Source organism: Bos mutus, chromosome 4 (genome assembly GCF_027580195.1).
Source record: "Bos mutus isolate GX-2022 chromosome 4, NWIPB_WYAK_1.1, whole genome shotgun sequence".
NCBI lineage: Eukaryota > Metazoa > Chordata > Mammalia > Artiodactyla > Bovidae > Bos > Bos mutus.
Genome location: NC_091620.1, coordinates 82,533,984 through 82,551,186, shown reverse-complemented (window position 1 = coordinate 82,551,186; position 17,203 = coordinate 82,533,984). Strand labels below are relative to the sequence as shown.

The 17,203-nt window shown below is 34.7% G+C and overlaps 1 protein-coding gene across 1 annotated transcript in view; it reads left to right on the top strand.

Moving 5' to 3' along the window:
• The window catches only part of SEMA3A (semaphorin 3A), a 255,164-nt gene that overhangs the window by 199,571 nt on the left and 38,390 nt on the right, over nucleotides 1–17,203 (top strand). The window contains exons 11-13 of the mRNA XM_005899613.2: nucleotides 295–514; nucleotides 4,463–4,554; nucleotides 13,956–13,997. Coding sequence (XP_005899675.2) covers nucleotides 295–514; nucleotides 4,463–4,554; nucleotides 13,956–13,997 — 354 coding nt within the window. The remainder of the gene's footprint in view (nucleotides 1–294; nucleotides 515–4,462; nucleotides 4,555–13,955; nucleotides 13,998–17,203) is intronic.

Genomic DNA, 17,203 nt, shown 5'->3' with positions numbered 1-17,203 from the left:
GTCACTAATAAAAGGCATCAGACTTCTGTACCCTGAGTTCATTAGATACATTTATAGTTCCTGGTGAGAAATGATGACATCCCATTGAGACTTAGAATATATTTAGAAAATATATACCACATATTATATCTACTAATTTAAGCAACATTTTTTTTATTTTTGAGTTTAACAGTTACTTAAATTTTTAAAAAATCGCAGATTTAAATTCTAGACAATTGAGGCCATATAATATATAAATTATAGTCCTATTCATTATATTGTAATCAAAAGATATTATTCTCTTTATTTTAATAGTGTCCCAGTAAAACATTTGGTGGATTTGACTCTACAAAAGACCTTCCTGATGACGTTATAACATTTGCAAGAAGTCATCCAGCCATGTACAATCCAGTATTTCCTATCAATAACCGGCCGATAATGATCAAAACAGATGTAAATTATCAGTTTACACAAATTGTGGTAGATCGAGTGGATGCAGAAGATGGGCAGTATGATGTCATGTTTATTGGAACAGGTAAATGTTTTAACTTCAGCTCTAAATGTTCTTCCAGAACATTGCATTTAACTAATTAAGTATACTAAAAACTGAGGGAATGTTTTATAGTCACTGTCAAGGTATGCTGTGCTGTGCTTAGTCACTCACTCATGTCTGACTCTTTGCGACCCCATGGACTGTAGCCTGTCAAGCTCCTCTGTCCATGGGGATTCTCTCAGCAACAATACGGGAGTGGGTTGCCATGCCCTCTTCCATGGGATCTTGCCAAACAGGGATCCAACCCAGGTCTCCCGCATTGCAGGCGGATTCTTTACCATCTGAGCCACCAGGGAAGCCCAGAATACTGGAGTGGGTAGATTATCCTTTCTCCAGGGGATCTTCCCAACCCAGGAATCGAACTGGGGCTCAAGGTATAGTTAACCTCTGATAAATAACTATAAAAATCCTGAACATTGTCCCATTCTAATGTGTCATGATTTTAGACAAGTTGACATTATTAACTTAAATCTCCTTTTCAATCAAAAGTTGATAAGTTTAATCAGGTAAAGATAATGATTAGGTGAACAATCGGTGTCTATAATTGAGTCATAACTCTTTTTTGACCAGTGGTTTTTCAGGACAAAGATATTGCTCAAACCATGCATAAAATTCCCAAGACAGTCAATAGATGTTCTATAATATATTAATGCAAAACTATCTGAACTTTAAAATTATTGTAGAGTGCAAAAAACTTCCAGAAAATAAATTCTGGCAACACAATTTGTTTAGTGTGTTTACCATACAATGAGAAACAAAACGAAGCAAACCAAACTTCATCAGAAAAGCAACCAAGTGGGCATAAGGAATCAGCATATACATTTTAGATTCATTGCTATATAAATTTAACAGTATATCTTACCAATTATGTGGCTAGAAATAAGAATTTTGTAGGTAGGTATATTTTCAGAATGAATTCCATTACTGTTATAACATATTACTCTATCTCCCCCCTACTCTCTTTAATAATACTATTTTGAAAGCACCAGTTACAAATCTGAAACTTGCTACTTAGGGTCAGATTCCAAGGTAATAAATTCCTGGTCTCCATTAACGTTAACTGACATAAATCAGTGGGAAAACAGAGTGAGTGCTCCACTGAAACCTTGTGTAATAACATTTATTTTCCCTTGGTGAGAAACAGAGAAAAAAATTGCATTAACTATAGAGGAATGGCATCTGCGCAGTAAGTGCTTTGAAGATTTAAAGTTTTATAACAAAATTGTGAAATACTTAATGTTATCAGGTGTAACAGTGTCAGGTTCTGAGCAATACGTTATAGTTTCCTTTTATGGGGGAGAAAGTTTCTCTATCAAATTAAAGAATCCCAGTGAGACTTGGAGTTCAGTAAAAGTCAATGAATTGCAAGTATCAACTTCTGGTTATAAATATCTTGAGAAATTATAAGATGATAGGATTTCTCTTCAATAAATATTAGTTTGTCATTTAATGTCAAATTATAATTAGATCTCTCTACAGAGTAGTTAAGCTTGTTCGATAAAGTCACACTTGCCTTTTTCTTCACCTCTGGCCTTTAATGTTGAAAAGTCCCCCACTCATTGTCACTGCAACAAAAGCTTGCTTCTGGCAGTTTGACCAAAGAAATCCAAGCTTGAGTTTTCAATTCTTCTTGGGACGCGAGCTGTCTTTAAAGGAACCAATTTTATGAGCATGTTGAACATCTGATGTTGTGGATGGCTATTGGTCAGCACAGAGCAGGGTCATCTGTCAGCAAAGTAAATTGATTACAGTAATTTTACCTTTTAACTAAGTTGCACATTGATCCTGGTTGAGTAATCTGATTCAATTTGTGTGAAATTGTTTGAAATACTACTCAGTAAAACTTGATCTGGAACACAGATAAGGTTATGTTTGGATACTGGAGACCGATCAGAGGCACAGAGTAGATTAACCTAATTTACCTTTAATCTTTGGTGTTATGAGTAGTCTAAGGTCCTGTAAACATAGAAAGACCCTCTTAAAAGAGGGCTTTAAAAAAAAACTTTACAAGGGATACACCAGCAGCCTTTCTTGAGCTCACATACCACATCATATTGATCTCCTGAAAATGGTTATCTGTGGTATGAATAGTTTGAATTATTTTTATGGTGTAACATTTTTTACAGACAAGATTTTTCTTCTCAAATAATTTGTCTGTTAAATTTGATTAAAATGAGCCATGCATAGCTAAAAATAATTGATCATCTGATGAAATGGAATGTCAAAGAGTCAAATTTTTGAATTTCATAAACCCCTGTTCTTTCTTCTATCAAGAATAGAAACATATCTCTAAATACTGGAAAATTAGTAGGCTTCCCAGGTGGTGTAGTTGGTAAGGTTGGTAAAGAATATGCGTGCCAATGCAGGAGATCCAAGATATGTGGGTTAGATCCCTGGGTTGGGAAGAGACCCTGGAGTCGGAAATGGTAACCCACTCCAGTATTTGTGCCTGGAAACTTCCATGGACAGAAATGCTGGTGGGGGTTGCAAGAGTCAGACACAACTGAGCATGTACACAAGTAGCTTCTTAACCCAACTTAGAGTAAAACTGGCAACTCTTAGCTTTAAAACACTTTGTATCTTTTAGCAATGAATAAGCAATACTTGAAATCTCTATTAAAATGTAATCACTTTAACAGTTATTTTATTATTTATAATGATGAATTTAAAAATTTTTAGCACTCTGTTAATTAAACCAAAGCCAAAATTGATTAGGCCAATTATTGAAAAACCACTCTAATAAGTAATCTAGTATTTATTATGAGAAGTCAGATTATTGTCATTTAGCACTAAATGGTCATTGAGCTGTCTTTTTAGGGACCTCTAAGCACTAAAGGCTTCCTCATGGGAAGATGATGAGCAGTCGGGCTCTGAAGTTCAACGACTTTTGTTGCTTGGCAACATTGCTTCCATTTTGCTTGAATATTAAATATTGATAGTAGTTCCTGATTTCATGACAAGAACGAGAAAAACTTGTCATGTCAAAGTGTGATTTTTCTCCTTTTTTATTTCTTATTGGATGAAAGATTCTTCAATTCTATAGTGCTTTAATATTTTCCAAAGTTTCACACATGATTCCATATAACCCCTTAATAATCCTTTTTTGCTCCTACCCCCATATTGTCCCTCCCCCATTCTCTCTTCCCACTGTTAACCACTCATTTTGTTCTCTATGTCTGTGAGTCTGCTTATTCTTTTGTTATATTCTAGTTTGTTGTATTTTTTAGATTCCACATATAAGATAGATGGGGTTTGTCTGACTCATTTTACTTAGCTAATGCCCTCCAAGTCCATCAATATTGCTATAAATGCAAAATTTCTTTCTTTTTATGGCTGAGTAGTATTCCATTGTGTATACACGTACATCTTCTTTATCCATTCATCTGTTGACAGACACCTAGGTTATGTGCATACCTTGGTAGTTGTAAATAATAGTGCTGTGAATATGGGAGCGCATGTATCTTTTTAAGCTAGTGTTCTTGATTCTTTTCTGATATGTACCCAGCAGTATGGTTGTTCTGATTTTAGTTTTTTGAGAAGCCCCCATACTGTCAAACTGATACTATTTTTAATTTAGTTTTTTTTTTTTGAGACACCTGATAATTGAGATTAAAAATAAAAATAATCCAACTTAATGATTATTTTATATATATACATTTTTAAATTACACAGGTTTAGAATAAAACCACCTTCAAGGCTTCATATATTTCTAAAAAATTCAATTATTTTTATTCCATAGCTACATTTATATTTTATCTAGTTTCATGAAATGCATTCGAATATATATTACTAATGCTATAACAATAAAATAAATTTTAAAAGGCTGACATCAAAATGCCATTCTTTCTATTCAATTACTGATATAATTTATTAACACTAAACTCTTTTTAGATCTGTTTAAATTGTGGTGTTCTCTACTTTCTTTCAAAGATGTTGGAACTGTTCTTAAAGTAGTTTCAATTCCTAAGGAGACCTGGCATGATTTAGAAGAAGTTCTGCTTGAAGAAATGACAGTTTTTCGGGTGAGTGCTGCTTAATTTCAAGTGTCGACAAGTTCACTTGTATGTCCTTCCCCTAGGACAGCTGCACACTGATCTTGGTATGGACAAGTAGTCTGGCATACTCTTCTAATTAGCTTGTCAATTAAAAAGCCAGACACTAGTCAAAATAAACCTTGAAACTTTCAATGCTAGTTAAATCTAAAAATGTAAAGAAATATATCCTTGGCTCATATTTTGTTTTCTCAGTGATAAATTATATGATTTACATTTTATACTATTAATGTAAGTTACCTCACTGAACAAACTCTGTGTGCCTCCGGCCTCCCAAATCCCTTCTTTCACACTTTATGGTATAATTGGGGTGACAGATGACTTCCGTGAATGTATTAAAGAAATACATTCAGAATAAAGAAATGAAGACATTTCAGTAATTTTTAAAATCTTATTTGTGAGTTGTTTTATCACATTTTTCTAAAGAAATCATTTGTTAGCGAAAGAAAATGTTCACGATTTTTATATCACTGGTGGAAAATTTGTTACGAATTCCTAGTCTTTACAAATGGCACCCTACTCCAGTACTCTTGCCTGGAAAATCCCATGGACGGGAGGAGCCTGGTGGGCTACAGTCCATGGGGTCGCTAGGAGTCGGACACGACTGAGCGACTTCACTTTCACTTTTCCCTTTCATGCATTGGAGGAGGAAATGGCAACCCACTACAGTGTTCTTGCCTGGAGAATCCCAGGGACGGGGGAGCCTGGTGGGCTGCCGTCTATGGGGTCACAGAGAGTCGGACACGACTGAAGCGACTTAGCAGCAGCAGCAGCACAAGTAAGAAAGGTACTGGTAGTTGTCCCTTTGTCATGAATCAATCACTTATGGCTCAGCTAAGTTAATACAAGATTGGGGATAGAGGCAGCAGTTTATGTGTTGCGGTGAGAGTAGAAAACTAAAGTAATTTAACATATACCACAGTCTATTTTTCCTTTTAGAAAATCAGCTAGGAGGAAGTTTGAATTGACATACCTTGATATGAATTATTTATGAAACATAACAGAGAAATGATGCCTATCAAAGGTGTTATTTCAGTTTTTGATAGAAGAAGGTAAAAACAAACATTTATTTACTAAAAATAAATTGAATTATTTAGTGGCAGAAAATGAGAAATGTCGGATCTAGTCTCATAACTAAAAATTACCTCATTTAGTCTCCAGGAATTTCAGACACTTTATCTATAAAGTGAAGTGCCTGTATTGAAGTTTTCAGTTGATTTAATATTTTGATTGTAAGCAAAATCTTCCCAAGACTTCTTTTAACCCTGTACTTATTAACTCAATAGGGCTCTTGCTCCCTATTTCAGTAATTGTTTGAAGAGAAAATAAAGTAAAATATGGCAAGTTCCTAATTGATATTGTTTCAGGTAAAATTGTAATTAGCTTTGAAATATGTAACTGATAAATCATGACACAGACACCTAGTAGTAACTAAGAAATGTTCTACTGGGAAGGTCTTAGGTTCTCGAATCATACCTACATAATAGTTCTGTTTGGACAACAAAGAGTTCATCTGAGCTTTCCCATCAGTATAGACAGGGAAAATAATACCTATCTCACAAGGAAGCTAGAAGAATTAGAGACACTATCTGTGGGAATATCCAGGACAGTGCTAGTTACTGTGCTTAGAATCTTATCATCAATATAATTTTACTTGTTTTAGTTTGTCTACAGTGAATATAAGCTGCATTTACAGTAGCTTTCTCTGCTAATCCTTGGTTTAAGTCTTAAAATCACACAATCATTATAATTCTACTATGATTTTTAAAATTTAAGCACTTGGACCTTATTTTGTCTGTTATAGAATGATGACTAATTCCTATCTTCCACTGCCTCCCATTTCAGAATTTACACATTGATACTTTAGCCTACAAATTCAAAAATCAGTCCAGTTCAGTACAGTTCAGTCCAGTCACTCAGTCGTGTCTGACTCTTTGCGACCCCGTGAATCGCAGCACACCAGGCCTCCCTGTCCATCACCATCTCCCGGAGTTCACCCAGACTCACATCCATCAAGTCGGTGATGCCATCCAGCCATCTCATCCTCTGTCATCCCCTTTTCCTCCTGCCCCCAATCCCTCCCAGCATCAGAGTCTTTTCCAATGAGTCAACTCTTCACATGAGGTGGCCAAAGTACTGGAGTTTCAGCTTTAGCATCATTCCTTCCAAAGAACACCCAGTACTGATATCCTTTAGAATGGACTGGTTGGATCTCCTTGCAGTCCAAGGGACTCTCAAGAGTCTTCTCCAACACCACAGTTCAAAAGCATCAATTCTTTGGCACTCAGCTTTCTTCATAGTCCAACTCTCACATCCATACATGACCACTGGAAAAACCATAGCCTTTGCCAACCTTTGTTGGCAAACTAATGTCTTTGCTTTTGAATATGCTATCTAGGTTGGTCATAATTTTTCTTCCAAGGAGTAAAATACAGTTTTCCAAATGGACTGTGTCAGTCGTATAGGGTCCATTTAGATTTAGCAAACAAATTATAGGCACTAAGAGGCAGATATATAAATTTCTGTCTTATATCCATTATTGTGTCTCCAGAGCCTAAAATATGTTTTCAACCAGCATTTGTTAAATGAATAAAGAAATCAGTATTTATGCAAAAAATGAAATATGAAAAATTAAGGAGTTTAAAGTCTTGTCTATGGAGACCCTCCTTAAAGTGAGGTGCCAGAGTATAAGGAAGATAAACCAAGAACAGCAACAAGTTATCCTGCTTGATTATATCCCATATTATTTTCTAGTAGAAAAAAAAAATTTACCAATTATTTTTTTTTAGAAATTTATATTGCCACCACCATGCCAATGAAGTTATAGGAGCTACTAAAATATTATGTTAACTTTAGAATTTCTTAATTATTTCCATAATCTTTTACTTTTGGATTTGTCATGGTTCCTCTACATATTCCCTTTTAGTTACTGTATATTATTATAACAAGTTTCATTTACTAATTCAGCTCTAAACAAAGATGTCCACCATTGTTCTGGCACAGGGCTAAGTTCTAATGAATCAGGGATGGACACTATAAACATGGGCTCTGACCTTACCCAGCTTAGAGACTCTTTCTAACATGTCTTCCCTCATAGTTTCAAGTACTTGATTTATTATTAGTACAATTAAGTTTTATCTTGTAGAATTATATTGCTATGCCATGCCATTAAATAAGGTTCTTTTTTCTATCATTTAATCAGAATATATACAATTTTGAAATAATGCTGTATTCTAGCTAATTTTCATTCCTTGTATCTCTGGGATTTTGAGTTTATATTTCAAATCTTATCTAGATTTGTTTTAGTAAATCAAAACAAGTTTTAGTTTAAAAATGTTAAATTTAAAAAAGTTAAATTTAAAAATGTTAAATTTAAAAAAGTTAAATTCAAACTGTTAAATGACTTTCAGCAAAATCTTCAGAGATGGGAAGCCAGCAATCTTGCAAGCACAAGTATTTAGTGTCTACTAGATTTTATTAGTATTTTGCAATTTCCAAAGGATTACACAATCTAATTATACCTGTAATAATTACTGAATGATTTCTGCATGGTTTAAGATGTCATGAGAGAGGTTCTTTATCAGTTTTTAACAATTAGGTATAAATAAGTAATAATATGCTTTCATGGAAATAATTGTTTATGAGTTTATGATTTTATGAAAAGATTGTTTGCAACATAGGGACGCATCTTCCTCAGATAAATATTCCATTTCTCTCCCATATTGTCTGCCATGCATTGTTGTCATTATTATTTCTTTGGCACTCAAGTAGACAAAATGTATTCGGGCAGAGTTTAAAGAAATATTTACTTTCAACATTCTATTCTATCAGGCAAAGTTCATACATATATTGTGGTCTAGCAATTGGAATATTTCACTGTCAAACTTTGTTTAATTTTGCAGAAGTAGGGCAAAAAACACAACACATTAAAGCAATTTCTATATACACTGATACTAGCAGAGAAATGTTATAGTTTCCTTATTTTTATTTGAGCCTTGCATTTAACATAAAATTTAAAAAGGGTTAACTGAAACACTGTGTTGATTTGACAAGGTGAATAGACAAGGAACAGATTTAGGGTCCTGGTGGTATCTGATACTGTTGGATTTTAAAAAGAAAGACATTAATGTCAACCAAACAGTTATATTACCATAATATCATCTCCAGGAGACCATATTCATTATGTATCTTTGCTAGACTGAATAACCAACCTCATATAAAATTCTAATTAAAGCCAGTACTGTGTCCATTGCCATTTTGAAGTTGGTTTTAAGAAAACACCCTGGTTAATCACAGGACATTCCAGTGGTTCTAGTTACATCTAAGATACTTCTATTCTGGGTGAAATCAAATCCCAATCAGAGTATAGTAAGAAGAATATTCCTCAGTGATGAAATTTCCATTTTAGAGTAAAATTTTATTGGGAAATAAGAGATGAAATAAATTGGCTTCCCAGGTGGCTCAGACAGTAAGGAATCTGCCTGCAATGCAGGAGTTGCAGGTTTGATCCCTGGATTGGGAAGATTCCCCAGTGGCTACCCACTTCAGTATTCTTGCCTGGAGAATTTCATGGAGAAAGAGTCAGACACAATTGAGCAGTTAACACTTTCATTTTCATAGGACTCTAGAAATTACTTTAAATAGCTATCATATATTCAAAATGGTATTAAAGTACTAAGACACAAACCTATTTCAAATATTACTTGTAACATAAACTCGTGTTTGAATCACAATTACTGTGATATTCCAAACAAATTGGTTAAAGTCAGTTGAGCCTCAACTTCTTCATCAGTTTTTTTTGTTTTTCTAATTAAGGTTACTAGTCAATTGTAGCTGTTATTAACTAGTTAAATAAATGACAATCTCATTTAAAATAACTGCTTGAAAATTCTAAATCTATACCTTGTTAAAAATATTCAAAAGCTGTGAAAACTAGAAGTATGCTGACTTTTACTTTATGCACTTGAGATTTTTTTTTTCCAGTCCAAGGAGGGTTTTACTTTTGATACAGTGGCTGGTTATATCAAGTTGCAATGCGTTTAGTACAGTGGATTTTATTTATACTGCTATTGACTGCAAAGGATTGCAAGGCATTTACATAGATAATACATTCATTTTAAACCCAATTTATGCAGTATTCCATGAACAGCTGAGCAAACAAATGAAAGAGTTTAATTTTTATTCAAATGTAAAACATAATTGATGCTTTCCAAAACCTAGTCGGTTAACTCATTCTAATGGAGCTTCAGCATGCTTAGCATCCAGGGAACGCTGTCTGATTCTCCTGGGATCAGCAGGTTGAAAAGCTCTGCAAGTGTGAAAGTTTAATAAGGGCTAGATTTAAAATATCTGAAAAATATATATATAGCAAATTAGAGTCATAGAAAATCTTGAAAAGATGCTAAGTTTTTAATTTCATTTTTACTCAAACTCCAGTTAAATTTGCAATTAAAACCAGTTTCATGAAAAAATGCTTATAAAGCTACATCTGTTTTAAATGGAAGTCATATTCACTACCAACCAGGCTCAGAAAAAAACATAGCTTATTTAAATGGATGTCATCTCAATATATTGTCTGTTAAAATTCAACCACAGGCAGCATGTAGCACATCCTATTCCAAACTGTTTCATGATCTAAAATATAAGTAAGCTGCTTTTAATAGAGAGAGTCTACGATCTTAATTTAAGAACTTTGAAATCATTATATGGCACAGTGGAGTTTCTTGTATATTGAGGTTTGTTTTGTTTTACAATTTATATATAAAGTGATCATTTCAGTCTGCCTTACAGACATTTTAATTTTGTATTGTCAGTGTATGTGAAATGTGTGAAAATTCACCAGCTTCATTTATAGATAGTTTCACTGAAGTTGTTTGAAAAGAGCCTAGACATAGCTAACTTTCATTTTAATTATACTACCTGTTAATTCGCTAAGAAATGCTTTCCTTGCACCTTGGCTATAAAATTTATTTCACGAAAGTCTCCATGAAGTTAGCTGCTTATATACATAACAACATAACCATTTTCCCTGTGAAACTGTTGGAATGGAAGAAGCTGCTGCGGAATATTTTTCTGCTTTAAATTCTTTGTTTGGATTCACTGATTCCAATATTATATAAACCTAAATATAACAATCAGTTTTGTCTTTTAAAACAAAAAATCTATGATGACTTGGTCCCTTGATTTTTGTGATTTGATGGAATAAATTTCAAAAATCTTATTTCTATACAGAGAAAATTGATAGATATTCCTTTCATCATCGTTGTCTTTATGATTGATAGTTCCTATAGAAAATTGTTATCTTTAATATCATTAAGCTATGAAAATGGGTAACTGTGGGGCAATTCTAAATTATCCTATCAAATTAATTTACATCCTAAATCATTTGTCTCATTTATGTCTCAGGCAGATAGTCTTAAATCTGTTAAGAAAATTTGTGCTCAGCTTAGATATCAGGGTTCGAAGTGGAAATCTGCAATTCTATAGCACATAGGAGGTAATTAAAACCACAAGCCCAACAGGAAAAGAATGGAGCATCCAAGGAGGAGTGGATAGGACTCAGTAAGGAAAGGCAAACATATGAAGAATGACTAGAAATAGAAAAAACTCGAAAAAATTAAGAATAGTTAATAAAGAGTTCTAAGGCATAATGAAATCTAAATAGAGGAAGCAGTCAAGAATTGAGTGGTCACTAGTGCTATATCAAACAGGAAGTCCAGTAATCACAATAGACTGAAGCTTCCACTCAGCACTACAGGTTATCAGCCATCCCTCCTTCTGAAAATCATAGGCCTTCTCTCCAGAGTAAGGCCTAGAGTCAGTGGGCTGAGGGATACATGGCACCAAACGAGACATGAATGAGTAAAGATGGAGAGTATAGAATAATCAGATTATTTTCAAATAAAATACAGATAAGCTTGAAGGGTTGAGGAAAAACTTTTTTAAAAAGATGGCTCCCTGTGTGTCGTACAAATTCAGTGGAAGGAACAGAGTATAATGGAGAGAGTAAAAGAGATATGAGAGAAAGGGGGAAATTTGTAGGGAATGCATTTGCTTATTCCATTATTTAATAAATAATTACCAGAAACATGTAAATGTAGTTGACCTGTGAACAACTTTGGGGGTTAGAGGCCCCCACCTGCTGTGCAGGGGAATATCTGAGTGTAATTTTGCAGCTGGCCCTCCATATCTCTGGTTTTGCATGCGTGGATTCATCCAACTGTTGCTGGTGTAATACTGCAGTGTTAACTATTGAAAAAATCCATGTCTTTGTGGACCCACACAGTTCAAACCCCTTTATTCAAGGGACAACTGTAGGATAAGCAATCCCAAGTATATGGCAGTGAACTAAACAGCCAAAAATGCCTGTGCTGAATTAGCGTTGGGTGGTAGGTGATTGGGGAAGGCTTGGGGCAAGGAACATAGACGGTTAAGAAAATGTGACATGCCTCTTCCGCTGTCCTCACATCCTGTCAGCCTAACCTCGAATTCCTACTGGGTATCTTTCACTTTTTCCCCCCATACTTCTCTGACAGGCAAAAGGGCAAGCAAGAGTCACAGCTAGGGGTCTGGGAGATTTAACAGCCCTGTGGGCATGCAATGAGTAACTTTTCTTGGTACTAACCTCAGTGGATAGCTTTGAGAGAGTCATTGTCTACTATCCTCAGATTTTCTCTCAGTGTTGACTTACATGACCTGCCTTTTTATTGGCTTTTCCTCCTTCCTCTCAGTCCTCTCTACCTTCAGATAAGAACTTTGAGGTATAGGAAGAAATGTGTACGACCCAAGATAAATATCACCTATAAATCATATACATGCAACAAATGTCATATCTATGTATTTCTAGATAGTGATAAGCACTGAAGAGAAAACCTGAAGCCAAGGAAGGATATGAATGTGTATGTGAGTGTGTGTTAAGTGTATGTATGTGCATGTGAGAGACAGGAGAGATCTGAATAAACAGTATGTGACAAACATGTTTGTGAAGTATTTTACATTTATTAATTAATTTGATCATTATAGCAATCCTATGCAGAAGATACCATTGTATGTATTTTTCAGATGAGAAAGTTAAATTAGAAATAGTTTCTATACCACACCTAATATCAACCTTCTGACAAGACTTGTGTTACTACCATTTGAATTCATACAGTTTAACCCCTGAGTCCAACTCTTTACACTTTCTTCAAGGCATGACTTCAGAGAGAACTTTAGGATTTTGTTCATCCTGTCTAAGCCTCCTTCTCATTACCTTTATAAACCGCCCCCCCCAAGCTATCTCTTGTTAGTGTTGTAATTGTCACTGATGAAACAGGATGGATTGGAGTTCAGTGAAAGTGAATCTGAGAGAACATACTCAAATGTGTTTAGGTAAATAGTAATTTGGTGGTCTGAGTTCATTAGAGAACAGCATTTATTTATGTAGCCTACATATGCTTATAATAGGCTTTAACAGAATACTTTAATAAGGGTGCTGGTGATTATTTCTTCTCTAGTCATGACTTCTCTAAATTAGTCGGTTGACAGAAATTAAAGAGATTATGTTCTTCAGCAGAGACCCGAATGTAGACCTTTGCACCTTAAATAGTCATTTTAATGATAATGAAGTAATATCGTCTCAACCAAGCTCTTACAGTTCTTGCCAGCTGGACACCAGCTCTATACCCTCAGCTCATCCTTGGTGCTATTAGGAGCTGGTCTGACATTCTCACCTCAGCCACAGTGTTCTCCAGTTGAACATACAAATTTTCACAGAGCCCCAGCATCAGACGGGGCTATTCTCAGACCACGGTAAACCAGAACAGTAACAAGTCCATTCTGTAATCATGTCTGACACAGAGGAGAACATAAACATTGTCCAAACCATAAAAATGAACAATCTCCCCTTCTGCCCTAGTGAGTGATTGCTACTTTCCCAATAACTGCTCTAGTTTCACTCTGTTTTTTCCTCCTTCTAAATAAAACTTATGAAGATACCTAATCATAGAATTACCTTTGCTTTGTGACAGCATCCAATATAAAGCGAAATCCTGCTTCCTGGAACTCCCTCAAATCACCTAAACACAAGTCCAAAACATATTAAGTCCTTTCCGTCTCACTCTTACTGAGTCCCCCCAGTCTCCTTTATCATAGTGAGCAGTTCCCCCAACTTGATCCACAGGTATGTTCTTGATGGTCTTTAACTGGAAGATGCACTTATTGTCTGCTCCACACATAGAACACTTGTCTATGCAATTTCTTTCACATGTTTTTTTTCCCCCCAGTTATATTGCTGCTTGTAGGCACTGAAGTTATCTTTCTGAAAGTTTATGCTGGCATTTTGTAACTTTTCTAATTGACTGAACATTTCACATTTTCTTTTTCTTCTTTAGGAACCAACTGCTATTTCAGCAATGGAGCTTTCCACTAAGCAGGTAATAACATTATACATTACAATTGGTAATCTATATTTTGTTAACTTTGTTTCAAATAGATAAATATATTTATGTTCCATCAAATTTTATAGGTTTATTAACAGTTGTTCAAAACACAAGAGGAAAAAAACATTCTTACTATAAATAGCAGAATGAAAACTAAAGATAATTTCATTGCCCTCATGCTTTTGACCAGTCTCATATATGTCCTATGGGCTTTCCAGGTGGTGTGAGTGGTAAAGAACCTGCCTACCAATGCAGGAGCCATAAGAGAGGCAGGGTGGATCCTTAGGTCAGGAAGATCCCCTGGAGGAGGGCATGGCAACCCACTCCAATATTCTTGCCTGGAGAATTCATGGACTGAGTAGATTGGCAGGCTATGGTCCATAGGGTCACAGAGAGTTGGGCACTACTGAAGCAACTTAGTACCCTTGCACACATATATGTCCTATAAATATATTTATTAGATCATACGCAGGCAATGTCGCTTCACTCGTCTCCGACTCTTTGCGGCCCTATGTACTAGAGCCCACCAGACTCCTCTGCCCGTGGGATTTTCTAGGCAAGAATACTAGGATAGGTTGTCATTTCCTTCTCCAGGGAATATTCCCAATCCAGGGATTGAATCTAGATCTCCTGAGGCTCCCGCATTGCCAACGGAGTCTTTAGCGCTGAGCCACCAGGGAAGCCCTCTTAGATCACTATTTGTTGTAGATTTTTATTTATAGTATTTCCTTCTTGGCCATTGTAACATAATTTCCTCAGTAATAACTCATATTTTCATCTGTATATCCTCTGAAATAACATAGGTGAATGTTTTAGAATATAAATAAATGTATAATTTAATTTACATGTACAAACAAACTGTATTATACAGGCTAATAAAATCATGCACTGGACAGTATATTTTTGGAGAATTTTGACTTAGTTAATTTTACGTTTTCAGTAGTATATAGTATCATGTGCTAGACAAAACATTTAGTTTGGCTAAATAAAAAGGGAAACAGCAAAACAGTCCCTGCAAATGATAAATTATTAAACTCTTTGAATTCAAAGCTTGAGGACAGCATGTTAATAGTCTTCTCATTCCTGTTGAATGAATGCTTTGGCAGGACTCTTAATGAAATGCTCAATGATAATGGCAAAGCAAATATGATTTTAACTTCTAATGAATTATCTTTTCTGCAAAAATGTTACCTAGCCTTTCTATGAATATATCAAATTTAACTTTAAAAAAATGACTTGGATCCTGAGTTGAAATTAATTATTAAATAACCTAGGAGAAATAGTCAAAAAGTAGTCACTTTTTGACTTCTCGCTCTCTGCAGTGAAAACTTACATACAAAATTGTTTAATATGAGACTGATTGGGCAGATCTTATTTCTGATGGCAGATCTTACTTACATGTTTTATCTCTAACCATGCCATTTTTTGTCATATAAGATGCTAAAATACTGTGCTGGTAAAACTTAGTAGATACCTTTTCAACACATTTGTATCAAAATACATTGATAATCTCCAAGATATTTAGAGAAATCCAGAGTGCAGATATTATTGACCTGATACTGTCATCTTATACTTCATAAGTATGTGTTCACCTGTTCTTGTAATCTAAAAATTGTCAAATGTTGGCAAGGAAATCCGGGGAGTTCCAGGATGGTAGCTAGACTGGGATATTCTTTCCTATAATGATTTTAAAAACTATTTATTTATTCTCTGCTGGACTTCGTCAGTCTTAATTACATTGCATTCAGTTTTGTAAACTATCTCTGTCTGTTTTAACATTTTTAAACCTACCTTAAGAATGGCCCATTAAACGCAACACATTTTACCAAAAAACAAAAACAATTTATCAACCTAAAATACTAGGTTAGAAGAAAGTAACTCTAGCCTTCATTTTCCATTACCGGAGTTTGACTTCATTCAGATGTGAGTCAATTTCATTTATGCTCGTGGAAATTTTAAAAGTGAGGCAGTAGTATCAAGAGGGACAAACGTGTTGCAACTAATTTTCTGGATAAATGGACTCATATCCTGCTTATGACCTGCAACTTATTAAGAAGGATAGTGAGAAAGCCTGTGGTGATGTTAAATTGGGCAGAAAAAGCACATCAGGTTATTTGCTGGTGACTGGATTATGCTCAATGGTGCCTGCAAGCCTCCCCTACATTTCATTTAGATGGCATAATTTATTTGCAAATCATTAATAGTACAGCAGAGTAATTGTAAAATGAAAACTACATTGATTGTATTAATTTTTTTCCATTTTATCACACTTTAGGTTTTCATTACAATGATTTCAGTTGCCATATTTTTCATTTCATATTTTTCTCAGGTATTACTTCTCCGATTTTCTGCCAAAGGGATCTGACAGATATAGAATTTATTATTTGGATAACAACTCCTTTATTACTCAATGCCATATTCTTAGAAATCTATAAGTATGAAGTTTTCTCATGCTTCTTAAAAGTTATTGGTCAAACATAGAAATCTTTTTCTTATGTATGACCAACTTGTTCAATAGCTTTTTAAATAATTATGTCCACAGTATATGGTTTGGTATATCTTATATTCACCAATGCCAGACATGCCTCTAAATACTGCTACCTCATTTTAACTAATCTATCATTTAAATATTATGGTTGTTTCATTTTTTTTAAATCACATTATGATTTCTTGCCTTCTTTTTTTTTTTGCCACTTAATTTTTTTTTTTTAACTGAAGGATAATTGCTTTACAGAATTTTTTGGTTTTCTGTCAAACATCAACAAGAATCAGCCATAGGTCTACCATGTCCACTCCCTCCTGAACCTCCCTCCCGTCTCCCTCCCCATCCCACCCTTCTAGATTGTCATAGAGCCCCTGTTTGAGTTCCCTGAGGCATATAGCAAGTTCCCAGTGGCTGTCTATTTTACATATGATATTGCAAGTTTCCATGTTATTCTCTCCATACATCTCACCCTCTCCCTCCTCCCTATACAATCTAAGTTCATTTTTTAAAGGTGCTTTTGGAAGAGAGAAATAATAGGAGGGAAAAAAGTTCTTTGCATTAGTTAAGATCTCTGTTAACAGTTAATCATAATTTGAGAAATATTATCACATGCAGGTTCTGTAGATGCTATAAGAGGGGTACAAATCAGTCTCATTTTCTCTCAACAAAAAGGCTTAATAATATTTCATCTTTTACTCCCAGAGACTTTAACTAT